Source organism: Malania oleifera, chromosome 11 (genome assembly GCF_029873635.1).
Source record: "Malania oleifera isolate guangnan ecotype guangnan chromosome 11, ASM2987363v1, whole genome shotgun sequence".
NCBI lineage: Eukaryota > Viridiplantae > Streptophyta > Magnoliopsida > Santalales > Ximeniaceae > Malania > Malania oleifera.
The window spans coordinates 25178374-25193704 of NC_080427.1; the positions used below are offsets into that span (position 1 = coordinate 25178374).

Here is a 15331-nt window from a genome sequence, read left to right on the forward strand (position 1 = left end):
GAATGGAAGTTTTATTTCCCAAGCCCCAAATAATTTCTTTTATTTACTCTCCCATAATGCAGTCCCCGACATAGTTTGTAGAATAATTTCTCATTAAGGATTGCAAATATATCACCAATCATACCTCTAAATTTTAAATAATTTTAATTCAAGGGTTAACTATTTAATTTAAAATTAAAATAACTTAAAATAAATCAAAATCTAAATATATAATTAATTATCTAAAATATAATATAATTAAACTATCTAACCTAATAATTTTTCATGTATCATATGACATGAGCCCATGACACTAAACTTTTTTCCTATATGTATCTAACGCAAGTGAACAAGCCTTTCAGATTACTGGTATTTCTAAGCATCAAAAAGGGTAAATTATGCAGTCTTATTGAGATTGTTTCTGCGCTTTGGACATGTAAAAATTAGTTTGGAATATGCTTTAGTCTTAGTATTAACTCATGAACAGAGAGAGAGAGAGAGAGAGAGAGAGAGAGGAATGAAATGAAAATCGTATTCATATTTGGTGAATATGTAAAATTATAAAGATGAATTCCATCTCATTTCATATCATGCCATTATTTATAACTGACAAATGGATGAAAATTTTGGAAAACTAAAACTAAGACGGCAGCATGAAAGAAAAAAGGACGCAAAACTTAATATTATGAGAAGAACGGCAACTACACTTAACATATAAAAAAGAGGAGGTGATGCATTATTTATGGGTACATGAACCACCCAGGGGGCGTACCTAGCTAGAATCTGATGGGCATCTGATCTGATGACACTACCCACCAACCCACCTTACGGAGCCAGCAAGATCTGACAGCAACCCACTAATTGCCCATTTACTTCCACATGAAGGTGTCATCGTACCACATAACTGCATGATTCAAAATCTATTGCCCTTTTCATTCCCACTACCGACGATGTCTTTGAATCGGCAGGTCCCATTTTGTTGTAGCTGCTGCTTTGATCGCTGCTGATGTCCTGCTCCGCCTGACCCTCAGCTTCATCCTCTGAGAAACAAAACAAAACAATGTCATGTCGTATCAAAAACAGCACAGGGTTTTCATAAGAAAGCCTGCCGATCAAATAAATAAATAAATCTTGAGCTCAAAAATCATAGAGTGATTCTACAAGCAACTTGCAGCAATCAAAGAACCAATTATGATAATGGGGGTGAAATGAAAGGAAGAGGGGAAATCCTGCCTGAGACACTAGAAAGAGTGAAAGCAGTGAGGCGTCGAACGCAGTCCTTCAGTGCCTGAAGCTCGGCTTCCTTGTCATGGAGTTTGGAGTGAGCCTGGTGCAGTTCAGACTCCAACTCCACAATTTGGCTTCCTTGCTGCTCAATGAGCAAATGAGACAGTTTCTGATCCAGTTCAGATGGTGACACCCCATTGAATTGGTGACAATCAGAGGTCTGGCCATCTGGTTCACAGCACACCCCAGATATAACTTCAGTCTGCAAGCAGTATCCATGACATGTGTCTTTGTTAACATGGAACAATATTGTAGTTTTGGGAAGAGAATCATAAAAGAAGAAAAACATGCAACGCAGAAATCAAGCAAGACTGTGATTAGAATTTTCTAGCTTGGGGCAATCTTAATAGTAGGTGAAGAATAAGAGGGGCCAAATTGAAACAGACATGAGGATAATTTTATTTATTCTTTCAATGTTTCCATGAACCATAATACTAACTAATTCTTTAAGAAGCAAAAGGGGGTATTGCACCCATGTAGCTTTGCCCACAGATAAATATGAGCCCTATCATCCGCTTTGAGCACATTCAGATGGTGTGCCAACTTCTGGGTTGATGAATAGTAGTCCAATGGCCGTATGTCCTACTTCTCGCAAGACCCCCGTTACCCAAGCATTTACAATTCCTAAACTGTCAAAACTAGGCTTAATTTATTACTTGACAGGCTTTAGTGACTAATTGAAAACATCTACTTCAGGTTCATTTTCTCTATGGTTTCATTTCTTTAGAATAGCCCATCTACATGATAACTTTAAAAATGGATTTACCCAGGTACCATGACAGAATGAACAATGTGAATGGTATTACAAGACCTGTTTGTGTCAGGGTGAAATGCATTTATTAACCGCATCAAGTTGACCAAAAAAAAACATTAATCCTATATAACGCACACAACACAATCACCATGATATTTTTCCCAGCATTTATCCCGCCATGCCCCATGCTGCAATAATGCAATGTCAGGGTGGTTGGCAAGAAACTTGGGCTAGGTTTAAGGTAATGGCAAGGGTTGAAGAAAAATACCCAGTGATTGCTGATGATGAATGAGCAGGGCATATTTTGTGTAACAAGTCACTTTTTATAAGGGATGTACAAATACTAGAAAAAGCTGACCTCACCAAAACCTGATGATCTCATCCCTTCAAGGCCATGATCTTCAGTAATGCACCCAGGAAGTTTTTGCAGCTCAGACTCTAGCTCTGCTTCCAGCTGATCCATTTCTAGCATTTCTGGTGCTGGCTCTTCAGTAAGAACACTACTTGCACATTCACTTACAGGAAGAACAGAGTCCTTCAGACTGTTAGAAACTCTCTTTGATTCAATATGCACTGGCTCAATATTCTTGTCCCTAAATTTTGTTGCATGAACTTCATCAACAGAACTTGAGGCATGCGTATTGCTTGATGATTTTCTTTTGTAAAGCTCCGCTTTTAGTTCCTGAACAACTTTTGCAGTCTCATCTACAGTTGTGTTAAGCTTACTGATTTCAGCTTTCCCAGCCGACATCATGTACATAATTCCAACGCTGATTCCCCCAAAAAATGAGCTATCTAAAAAGTATCACACAAATTAAATGACATACTAAACTGATACATCCACAAAAAAGCCAAACAAATCACTTAGGGGCCTGCCATTTAAAGACGATTAAACTAATAAAACCAAGATAGATGTGAATCAGACGTTTGTGCATTAGTTCCAGGAATCATTAAGACTAGCCAGACATTTACTACCAATCTGGCTGATCACATTGTGCTGTTGATGCACTTGAATTAACTGAATCTCTTAAAGAACCACACCTGCAAAGCCACAAATCAGTGAAACTATTTGGCTAGTTAACATGTTTCTGAACTTCCATCCACTTTCACATGAAAATTATGAAATAAAACTGTTTGATAGTATAAAAATTGCAGTCATCATTCATATGAGAAGTTCTTCATATGGCCTCATACATGCAGGGAAGATTGACAGCATTTCATCAACTAAATTGTAGAATAAGATGACAGAATATTCTTGTTTTGTTAAGCCTTTTTATGGAGAAATTATGGGCAATGACCCCCACAGCACCCAAAAAAACCATTGCAACCCTCCCCCTAGCCACCAAGGGGGGCAAACCTACGGACTATGGTATATGTTGAAGCAGTTGGTTTCAGATTACATGTTCATACGACACAAATTAGTGACATGTTACTTTGATTGTTTTAGAAGTCTCAGTTTTGTGCGTTTGAGCAATAGTATGTTGGAGTATATTGCTATAACATCATTCTTTTTTACACGATAGTTTCACAGTCTAATGCTAATTGATATGTTTATATGACTGAATTATACAATGATTATTTTGCCATCAACACAATACTAATTGGTAGCTAATATGTAATTATGTATAATTAACAATATTCAAATTTATTGACCGAATGAAACTTAAAACCATGCTTCAGCAAGAAGAGCACCCTGTACATTGCATAAAGAAAGAAAATGTAAAGGTCTTGAACAGTTGCCCCTCGTGGGAACTATTTACTTTTAACCATATTGCTTAAATCACACGTTATGAGGGCAAACCTTTGCACAATTTGCAGTGTCAACCATCTCCAAGAAGAAGCATAACCACAATGCCCATAAGCCCTTCAATCCAATAATCATTGGAGTGATAGAATTCTAGCTAAGGACTAGTCCATAAGCACCATAAGCCTATAAGGCTACATATAGTTCATAGAATTCTATGGTTAGGAATAAAACAGAATAATATGGGAATGTAATATAAACTACATACGAATATAATCATTTGAGAGACTGAATTCTAGCTAAGGACTAGTCCGTAAGCACTATTAAGCCTATAAGGTTACATTTAGTTCATATAATTCTATGGCTAAGAATAAAATGGAATAATGTGGGAATGTAATATAAGTTATATAGGAACACAATCAATTATTTATTTTTTATTTTTTATTTTTCACAAAAGGTCATTCATTCAAAAGCTTGTGTTATTCCACCCAACATGGAATATGATAGGAGTACGCATTCCCAAAGTGAAATCTAGGATTGTCATTTCACATGCATTTGTTTTACTAGCTTGGCTTGCTAGGTGTAATGGCTTCCCAACTCCATTGAGGCATTATCCACTTAAGTCCATCAGCCTCACGGTTTGGTCCCATAAAAGGCGCATCACAAAGTCTAAGCCTAAACAATTCTTACATAGCCAAAAGCTTCTTAGTACATGCCCAATGTGGGATCATGACAATCTCCCTCAATTGATTTGACGCTATTGTAAGAGTAGGCTATGCCTCTATATGAGACCTACACCTTTGTGTAGGATCCACCCACATGGCAATATCCTTGAGGTAACTTTGATACTAAATGTAAATCTGATATCGTTGGAGGGAGTAGAATTTTCTATAAATCATTGGTATAGAGAAGGGAATAAAGTGACAGATGCTTTGGCTCGACAACGTGTCATGAGGAGGAATATTTTGTTTACAAATAGTAGTCAACTTCCTAGAATTATCAAAGGTTTATATAAATTGGATAAGATGGGTATGGCTTATATGAGGTATGTTTAGTTGGTTTCCTTTTGGTATTCGTATAGGTTTGTTTTCTTCTTTTATTTGGTTTGATGTGTGGGGTGTTTTATTGGTTATTATGTAAGCCCAAGTATCCTTTTATAACCACGGTATTCCTCCGCCATAAGTGAGGGTTATTAATAAACTTGGGACGAGACCGCTATGTGGGTGGCTTCCGGCTCTTTCCAAAAAAATATATATAATTGTCCTAACCCAACTCCGGTGAAGTATTGCTTGGTTTAGTCCATTGGGCCTCAAGATTTGTCCCATAAAGGTGCATCACAAGATTGAAGCCTAAACCATCTTTAGATGGCCAAAATCTTCTAAGTACACACTCATGAATGTAGGATTGCGACACTAGGCTTGGCTACGCACCCTTAGCCTATGTTTGGCACAACACATGTATGTGATATAATTGGCCCATTTAAATGGTATAAGATTGATTAGAACCTCCCCATAAGCTAGGATTGGCTAAGCAATAAAAGGATTATGTAAGAAAATTTTCATAAATATATTGCAGCCAAGGATCTTCAATTATCATGAACTTCACATCTATTTTACCTTTTATGCGGAAAATAAATAAACCATAACATAAACTTCACACACCAGAATCAGTCATATTAAATCGATCGAGAAGAACACCTAGAGAAGCCATAGAAATCGTTTCTCCCACTTTTCCTCCTTCTCTTTCCTTACTTCACCAAATCTATGGAATCTCTTGATGATTAGAGAAGTAGAGGCAGAGAAAGGACAAATTCCTATATGCCTTTCTTCTTCCTTTCCTTTACCTTATAGCCAACATCACCATTCAGCTAACCCTTAGAGCTTATGAACTTAGTTTTTCCTTTCTCTTCTTTAGCTCTCTTTTCGTTAACTTAGCTTGATGTTTTCTTGCCCTTACAGCTACTCCCCATAACAATAGCTAATATATATATATAAAATATAGGAAATATCTTCAAACTTTCACCATTAATTTATCATATTAAATAAGCTAACTCTTTAGTTAACCCATATAACTATTCATATCCTTATCATATGGGACATATACCCTACATGTGGGACCCATATCATTCATGTGGAACATATCCTTCGGGATATATATCCTACATTATCCCACTTGGCCCATATGAATGATATTAATATGAATTAATAAATAACCATAATGTGGACAAAATATTAGCTTATTTATACTTTTCATGAGATTACCATAATATCATAATTAAGCAACCCATTAGCACGAATCATGGCGGTAAATATCATTAAAGCGACATCTTCCCTTCCATGTACCACAATACTACTAAACTATTTAACTATGATCCATAATAGGAAGTTACCATACTGTCCCTGTAATGTCTTTGTCAAAGACCATTTCTGTTTAATAGTAATCCATCTTCCATAATTACATAAATGATGGTAAACAGAAATAATGTTTAGAAACACTTTTAATGATATCATTATACATGTTATAGAACAACCATAAAGATCCACTATCATACATCAAAGATTACAACAAAGACTCATGTGATCAGCATATTCTTTAAATGTCTTTGGTGTCAATCCCTTCGTTAAAGGATCTGCTATCATGAGCTCAGTTCTTATATGTTCTATAAGCATTGTCTATTTCCGAACTTCCTCCTTAACGGCCACATACTTTAATTCCCTATGCTTAGCGTCATTAGAGTATTTGTCATTTTGGGAGAAAAAGACTGCTGTGGAATTATCACAATAAATTCTTCAACGGCTTGGCTATACTATCGACAATCTCAAGTCCCGAGTTAAAGTTCCGCAACCACAAAGCCTGAATCGTGGCCTCAAAGCACGCCACAAATTCAGCTTCCATAGTAGATGCTACTATGATAGTCTATTTGGTGTTCTTCCATGATATTGCTCCTCCAGCTAATAGGAACAAATAACCATACGTTGACTTTCGATTATCAATGCGTCCAGCAAAATCTGAGTCAGAGTAGCCAACCACCTCCAACTGATCTGTTCTCCTATACGTGAGCATATAGTGTCTAGTTCCTTTTAAGTACCTCAAGACTTTCTTTGCAGCTTTTCAATGCTTCATTCCGGGATTACTTTGGTACCTCTCGAGCATCCCAACTGCAAAACTAATATCTGGTCTCGTACAAGTCTGCACATACATCAAACTTCCAACAACAAATGCAAAAGGAATATTTTCCATACTTTTCTTTTCTAATTCATTCTGTGGACAATCCTTTGCACTGAACTTGTCCCCTTTACAAATAGGAGCAGGAGTTGGTTTACAATCAACCATATGAAATCTTTCTACAACTTTATTAATATATCCTTTCTAAGGCAACCCTAACAGTCCAAGTGATCTATCTCGGAATATTTCCATTCCAATCAAATAAGTTGCCTCACCCGTATCTTTCATTTCAAAGTTCATAGAAATACATCTCTTGGTATCTTTTAACAAACCAAGATCACTACTAGCAAGTAAAATATCATCAACATATAGAATTAGAAAGATAAACTTGCTCCCACTAACCTTTAGATATATACACCGATCAACAGTATTTTCCTTAAATCCAAAGGTTGTGATGGTATCATGAAACTAAAAATACCATTGCCTAGAAGCTTGTTTAAGTCCATATATAGATTTCTTTAATTTGCAAACCATATGCTCCTTTCCTTCAATCATCAAACCTTCAAGAAGATCCATATATACCTCTTCATCTCAATTCCCATTTAAAAAAGTAGTTTTCACATCCATTTGGTACAACTTTAAATCAAAATGAGCCACCAAAGCCATTATGATTCTAGAGAGTCTTTTTTAGACACAGGAGAAAAAGTCTATTTATAATTAATACCTTCCCTCTGAGTCAAACCCTTTGTTGCAAGTCTAACTTTATATCGTTCAATGTTACCATTACAGTCGTGTTTGGTCTTAAAGACCCACTTACACCCAACTATTTTAAACCCTTCAGGCAAATCAACGATGTCCCAGATTTTATTCTGTTCCATAGATTTTAACTCATCATTTATGGTATTGATCCACTTTTCAAAATCATCACTTTCAATGGCTTGTGAAAACGTAACCGAATCCTTACTAGTTCCTAAATCATAATCAGCCTTTTGCAGATATATTAGATAATCATCAGAAATAGCTGGTTTCCTAACTCTTTGAGATCTCCTTAATACTATTTCTGATGATTGTTCTGCAATTGGCTCAATGGTGACATTTTCATTGCAAAGTGATACATCATTAGACTATTGTTCAATGCTATCATGCCTTTCAACAACTAAAGGAACAACAATGTCTGTTAAAGGTCTAGATATCGGTATACGAACCTGAATTTCTTTAATGACCACATTTCGTGATATATCACTCCCACTGATTTCACCATTTTCAAGGAACTTTGCATTACCGGTTTCTACTATTCTCATACTATGGTTAGGACCATAAAACCTATACCCTTTAGACTTTTCTGGGTATCCAATAAAGTACCCACTCACAGTCTTAGAATCCAATTTACTTTCATTTGGATTATAAACTCTAATCTCTACTGGACAACCCCAAACATGAAAGTGCCCTAAACTCGATTTCCTTCCCGTCCACAATTCAAAAGGAGTTTTCTGAACTGCCTTGCTAGGAACCCAATTGAGCACATACACTGTTGCTTTAAGGGCTTCCATTCATAATGAAATGGGTACTGAGGAATTACTCAACATACTCCTAACCATTTACATAAGAGTAAAATTCCGCCTTTCAGCTACACCATTCTGCTGAGGCGTACTAGGCATTATGTGCTGAGCACAAATACCATGCTGCTCTAGGAATTTAGCAAATGGTCTTGGACATTGTTTAATTATGATACCTACCATAATACTCACCACCTCTATCAGATCTAATGATTTTCACCTTCCTATCTAATTGTCGCTCTACTTCAGCAACATATGCCTTTAAAGCATCGATTGTCTGAGACTTTTCATGCAACAAATAGATATAGTCATACCGTGAAAAATCATCAATAAAGGTGATAAAATACTTTGCTCCACCTAAATAGGGTGAGTCAAAAGGTCCACATATATCAGTATGAACAATTTCTAGTAGATTTCCACTTCTTGTGGCTCCTTTCTTTGTATGTTTAGTTTGCTTTCCTTTAATGCAATCAATACATACATCGAAATCAGTAAAATCAAGGTTTGTGAGAACCCCATCCTTTACTAATCTCTCCATTCTTTCCCTGGATATATGACCCAGTCTTTTATGCCAAAAGAAAGAAGAATTTTCATTAATTCTACTACATTTAGTTCCAACATTATGATCCAGAGTGAGGAGTGTTTTAGCAAACTTTTCATTAAGATTAAATTTATACAACCCCTTATGCAAAACACCAGAGCCAACATATAAGTTATCTTTCATAAGACGAAAACCTTTATGTTCAAACTACAGACCATAACCGTCATTATCTAATCTGGACATGGAAATTAAGTTCCTAAAATATTTGGAACATAAAAAGTATCAAACAGGTCTAAACAATGACCCGATTCTAGATATAACCGAACAATTCCAACACTCATAACAAGCACTTGATTTCCATTCCCCAAGACTATCATGTGTTCATTTTCCTTTATGCTCTGGATCGTAAGGTATCCCTACATCGAATTGGAAACATGAATGGTAAAACCATAGTCAATCCACCAAGTGTTAGAAGGAACTTGTGTCATGTTTGATTCGAAACATACATAAGCTAAAAGCTTACCTTTCTTTTCGAACCATGCTTTACGTTTCGGGCAACTTTTCGTTAAATGCCCATAGCCACGACAAAAGTAACACTTAAGACCATAATGTTCCTTCTTGTGAGCCTCACCACCATACGAAGTACTCGCCACCTTCAATGGATCTTTCTTTTAACATTTCTTTGTTTTCTTTCCTTTACTTCCAGATGCATAACTCATGGCATTTACTGAATGTTGTCTTTGTTGTTTGAGTCTTGCCTCTTCTTGAACTAACATGCTTGCCAATTCATTCACATTCCATTTTTCTTTAATTGTGTTATAGTGAATCTGAAAATGCCCGTACTACGGAAGCAAAGAGTTCAAAATAAACTGAACAAGGAAGCTTTCATGAACATTCATTCCTAGAGTATTAAGTCTAGCAGCAAGATTAGTCATTTCTAGGACATGTTCATTCATTCCTTTACTACCATCAAATTTCATTGTAGTTAGTTCAGCCATCAACCTTCCTGCAAGGGACTTATCAGCTGAACGAAATCTATCCTCCACTGCCTTAAGATAATCCTTTGTATTTTCTAGTTGAGGGAGTGTTGATTTAATATTATTTGCTATACACATCCGCATTTACATCATACTTAATCTGTTCGACCTTTCCTATAACCTATACAAAGCTCGCTGTTCCGAACTACTGGCATCAGTAATAGTAGCCGGTTTATTCATTCGCAGAGCTAATTCCAAATCCAGAACACTAAGGTGAAACTAAATCTGCTCATTCCAGTCAGAAAAATTTGTCTCATTGAAGATCGGAACAGAAGAAGCCAACGAATGCAATGAAACAGGAACACACACTACAATAACACAAAATGCTCACTACATTAATACTTTGAGTTTAAACTTTTCATTAGTAAATTGCGTTCAATCTTTGAATCAACTTATGCAATATACTAACACTTTACATTTACTTTTAATAGTGATTTTCATTCACCCAGGCATAATTGATAACCTTTATAAAGTTCGACTGGTCTGTCACCTTTGGGCAAGCATCTCAATCTCACTACCATTCTTCAATTATCTTGATTAAATTAATGATTATTTGAAAGTTGGTGCACCTTTGGGCCAGTCATAATATTCAAATAACCATTCTGTTATAATTTTTTACCAAATTATATTTCAATCAACATTTACAACTTTTCTCAGCAAGATCACTTTGGTGACAACATGCTAACCATAATAGAAACATTGATTAATTCCTTATTCAACAAAATTAATCCATAATTTACAGCAGATAATCAATTCCCCAATATATGAATTTTACCAACTTACTTTCATGTAAAATTCTCTAGCTTATGCATGCATAACATGTGAGTGTTCCATAATTAATCAAGTAATACAATAATTTGCATGCATATCATTCAGCAGTCCCACTTTAGTATCACTATATAGGGGAAAACCGTCAACGGTGTGCATGTAAGAAAATTTTCAGACCAACAAAAAAACCCCATAAATCCATCAAATATCATATATATTTTCAGGAATCATTTATCATATGAATTTTTCAGTTCGATTTCAGAAAATATCATGAACACAAATTTTCATACGAACCCATAACAGGATCGTAAAGAGTTAAAAGAAACAATCTTTATCATGAAAGGAAGATTATGATAATTTCAACCTTAGCTTTGATACCACATGCAAGAAAATTTTCATAAATATACTGCAGCCAAGGATCTTCAATTATCATGAACTTCATATCTATTTTACCTTTTATGCGGAAAATAAATAAACCATAACATAAACTTCACATACCAAAATCAGTCATATTAAATCGATCGAGAAGAACACCCAGAGAAGCCGTAGAAATCGTTTCTCCCACTTTTCCTCCTTCTCTTTCCTTCCTTCACCAAATCTATGGGATCTCTTGATGATTAAAGAAGTAGAGGCAGAGAGAGGACAATTTCCTATATGCATTTCTTCTTCCTTTCCTTTACCTTACAGCCAACATCACCATTCAGCTAACCCTTAGAGCTTATGAACTTAGTTTTTCCTTTCTCTTCTTTAGCTCTCTTGTCCTTAACTTAACTTGATGTTTTCTTGCCCTAACAGCTACTCCCCATAACAATAGCTAATATATATATAAAATATAGGAATACCCTTCAAACTTCCACCATTAATTTCTCATATTAAATAAGCTAACCCTTTAATTAACCCATATAACCATTCATATCCTTATCATATGGGACATATACCCTACATGTGGGACCCATATCATTCATGTGGGACATATCCTTTGGGATATGTATCCTACAGATTACGCTACCTTTTGCATTTTCTTCCTTTGCAATTGTTCTTTTCAATGGGGCTCCATTTGGATAAAGAATTTGGTTTGAAGAAAGGAAAAAAAAATTAGCAAGTGTTGCTGCAGGTTTCTATAGGACAACTAGTAAAACCAATGTTTAAAAGGCTCAATCAAGACTCGCCTTGAGGCTCACTCAAGGCAAACCAAGTTTAAAATGCCTTGAGGCTCAACCCAAAATGCCAAATCCCAAAAAGGCTAACTCAGTATGCACTAAGGCTTAAACATTAGTACAAAAGGCACACCTTTTGCGCCTTTTTAGTTGAGGCTTATTCATTTTGGGCATGAGAATCTCAAATTAGATTTGCCCAAAATTTTAACTCCTTGTATATATAAAAGGAATGTCATAATATGACGGATTTCTAAAACTCTTGAACCTCAACTTTTCCAAAATAATTGAGAGATGCATCTTAGATCTTGAAAATAATTTTAATTTTGTAATGTTATAGCTATCTCTTGTCATGATTTATGTAATGAACTATAGTCAACAATTTTTGGTTGCCCAACAAGGAGTTTGCAAATTATATTTGATGTTTTTTACATTATATTTTTTACTTTATTAACAAGTATTTTGTTGTAAAATATATGTAATTTATTTACATATTTTTATCAAAAAATAAATAAATCTTAAAAGGCTTGCGCCCCGACATCTTTAGGCTTATGCCTTGCCTCTTGAGGGTTAGAACGCCTCGCCTTAGACCTTTGCCTTTTAAAACATTGAATCAAACTGCCAACAAAAGAGAAAACAAGTTTGGCATGACCAAGATGTCCGGTACCACAAACTTTAGCCACCAAAACATGCACAGCCTTCTTTTCTATTTCATGTGATGGATTAATAAAAACTTTTGCATTGTTATTTGCTTTATGATGACAACACATCTTTTGTAAGCTATGAGCTATCAACCCTTATATCATGACATTTCTATTCTTAATGTTGTTGAGAATTCTACTTGTGAGTTTGTCCCACATTGAAAAATTTAAGTGGATGATGGGTGCTTATATACATGATTGGGCTCAAGACTCAATAGGCTTAAACTTTTGGGTTAAGTTGGTGTTAACCCATGTGTATCAAACCCACTCATGGGCTCTTTTGGTGATAACAAATTGCATCAAAGTCGACGGTTCGTAATTCTAGCTGAATGACATCGTAAAAGTTGAAACGTAAAACTAATTTTCCTAACGTGCTAACAGTTGAAAAACCAAATGTGTGACCGAGGCCAATAAAGATCGTCTAGGCCTGGGATGGATCCGAATAGGGTCAAAAAGTGGGAGGTAAGATTGGTTCGGAGGCACATGGAATGCAATCCGAGGCACATAAGGCGCCAATGGGAAGGCCCACTTGAGCAACTGTGGAGATGGTTTCTGTTCAAGGGGGAGCAATTGGAACTCACAAGTGAGGGGGAGATTGTTGAGAATTCCACTTGTGAATTTGTCCCACATTGGAAAATTTGAGTGAATGATGGGTGATTATATACATGGTTGGGCTCAAAACCAATAGATCTAAACTTTTGGGTCAAGTTGGTGTTCACTGATGTGTATCAAACCCACCCATGGGCTCCTCCGGCTCCAACAAATGTAACTTAAGTGTTGGCATAGAGGTGATTGCCTCGAAAATTGTCTGGGAAATTTGAACATGAAAAATCTCCATGAAATATTTTCCTGATGCTTCTGATAATATTTTTACCATTCATGTTCAAATTCATATTATTAAATATTAATCATCACTTCTCTCCATTCAAATCCTAGAAATTTTAATCCATTAGACTTACTCTGATACATTTGAGAATCTAAGCAGCATATGGATGATTGAAGCCTAGGCAAAAAAAGTATTTCTGTCAACTAACTACAAAAACATGTACCATACATTCATATACATATTGTAGATAGTTTATAAATGTGTTGATTAGAATGTTCACGGTGATCCCAGAACACAAAAGCTGGTTGGAAATCATAATTGTGCAGTCTGTGTAAGTGTAGGCAGCACATACAACTAAAACACTCAAGGCAGGAAAAATAAACCATACTAGACAAAAATTGCAGAGGAAAAATATCTGGATCAAAAGTCAAAACGCATAAAGGCCTAAAACAAATAATGGACATGGAAGGCCAATAACACACAACCAAGCTACTCAATCTACTGCATTCCAACCAGGGAGGGAAAAAAATTCAAAATGCTTTTTCAGTTTGGCCAATATTTTCTCAGAAAACAAAGGGAGCATATGCCAACAAGAATCCAACCTTTGGAGGACGAAGAACCACACTTTGCACTCGCACTCTTGCCTGTTCTCCTTCTCTTTAAGGAAACAGAGAATCTCCTCTCCAGCTTCTGAACCCCAACTCTTTTCTTAAATCCACGCGCAATTTCCTTACTTTTGCGCGTCTTCTTACCGCCAGACCGAACCCCAGTTTGATCCGAAGACCCTTCACTCGAAAACCTAAAGATTGCATCTTCTCCCGTTGCAGAACCTTGCTTGTCAGAACTCAAATCGTTGGATTCGGCAGGAATGCAGGGGATCAAACTTTCGAGGTTTGAGGACTTGCCGCGACGTACTCGCTTCCTGCAACGCTCGCGCTGCCGGCTCTGTTCCGGAGCAGCATCGGTGGCAGAATCGCCATTGCCATCGGCGTTGAATAGATGCTTCGCAAAGAGCCCCGATCCTGCTACTGCTGCAGCGACCAGAACTTGCCACATTCTAGAGAAAAAGAAAACTAGGGCTTCTCCTGAAATGAGCAGAGAGAGAGAGAAAGAGAAAGGATCAGAGCTCACACCCCCATCAGGACTTGACAGTCAACAGAATGTAAGAAGCAGAGTAGGGGGAGAGAGAGAAGAGAGAGAAGAGAGAGACGAGTAGGTGGTAGTGTGGGAATGAGGTGCATGGGAGCAGATGAGGCCGCGCATCCAAGCGTTCAATTGTTTGACCGGTGAGCCAGTGGCATATTTCCCGCCCTCCAGCAAGTTTTCAATTATGGGGGAGTTGGCTCGGCTCCATTTGGTCTGCATTTTTTACGTTGACAAATTAGTAATTACAAAACGACAGCGTCTGAGTCTTATCATGAGAGTTGATGCTGGGGCGTGATCAAAGTTGTGATTTGCCAGTTAATTTTACTTGATTTAACGTATAAATAATGATAATTCCAATAATCACTGCTATTTAATTCTTCAGCAATAAAAGTTTTGAAGTGCTTAGCAAATCAGGCTTATTGCTTTTTAAGAATGTCTTTTTGATATAAATAAGCTCTTTCTAAAATTAATATGCATATACACACATGGTGAGAGTAAAGAGAAAACTTTCATATTTGAAGTTTTTTATTTTAATTAATTTTTAAGAAATTATAAAACAGATGTAAAATAATAAAACCCTTTTTTATTGTGCACCTAATACTTAAATATTTGATTTATAATTTATTTTAGTCATTGGAAAACTCATACGGTACTGGACTACACAACGGGAAGT

General features: G+C 36.3%; 1 protein-coding gene across 2 annotated transcripts; it reads right to left on the bottom strand.

Annotated features, from left to right (window-relative positions):
* Positions 1–493: 493 nt before the first annotated feature.
* LOC131168623 (uncharacterized) lies at positions 494–14676 on the bottom strand. 2 transcript variants are annotated; one of them, XM_058128205.1, is made up of 4 exons: positions 14115–14676; positions 2379–2815; positions 1213–1468; positions 494–1019 (listed from the first exon to the last, which is right to left on the bottom strand). In XM_058128205.1, exons 1-4 carry the CDS (start codon positions 14566–14568, stop codon positions 868–870), a joined length of 1299 nt encoding a protein of 432 aa, XP_057984188.1. In that variant the 5' UTR covers positions 14569–14676; the 3' UTR covers positions 494–867. The 2 variants fall into 2 exon arrangements, with proteins under 2 accessions (XP_057984188.1, XP_057984189.1); XM_058128206.1 differs by lacking the exon at positions 494–1019 and having other exon boundaries at positions 1219–1434; positions 14115–14670.
* Positions 14677–15331: the final 655 nt, after the last annotated feature.

Coding starts and splice junctions, on each gene's coding strand:
- LOC131168623 (XM_058128205.1), bottom strand. CDS start 14,568: ATGTGGCAAGTTCTGGTCGCTGCAGCAGTAGCAGGATCGGGGCTCTTT. Junction 2,816..14,114: donor TGGTTCTTCGTCCTCCAAAG/GTTGGATTCTTG, acceptor GATACTTTTTAG/ATAGCTCATTTTTTGGGGGA. Junction 1,020..1,212: donor CACTCTTTCTAGTGTCTCAG/GCAGGATTTCCC, acceptor TTTGTTTCTCAG/AGGATGAAGCTGAGGGTCAG.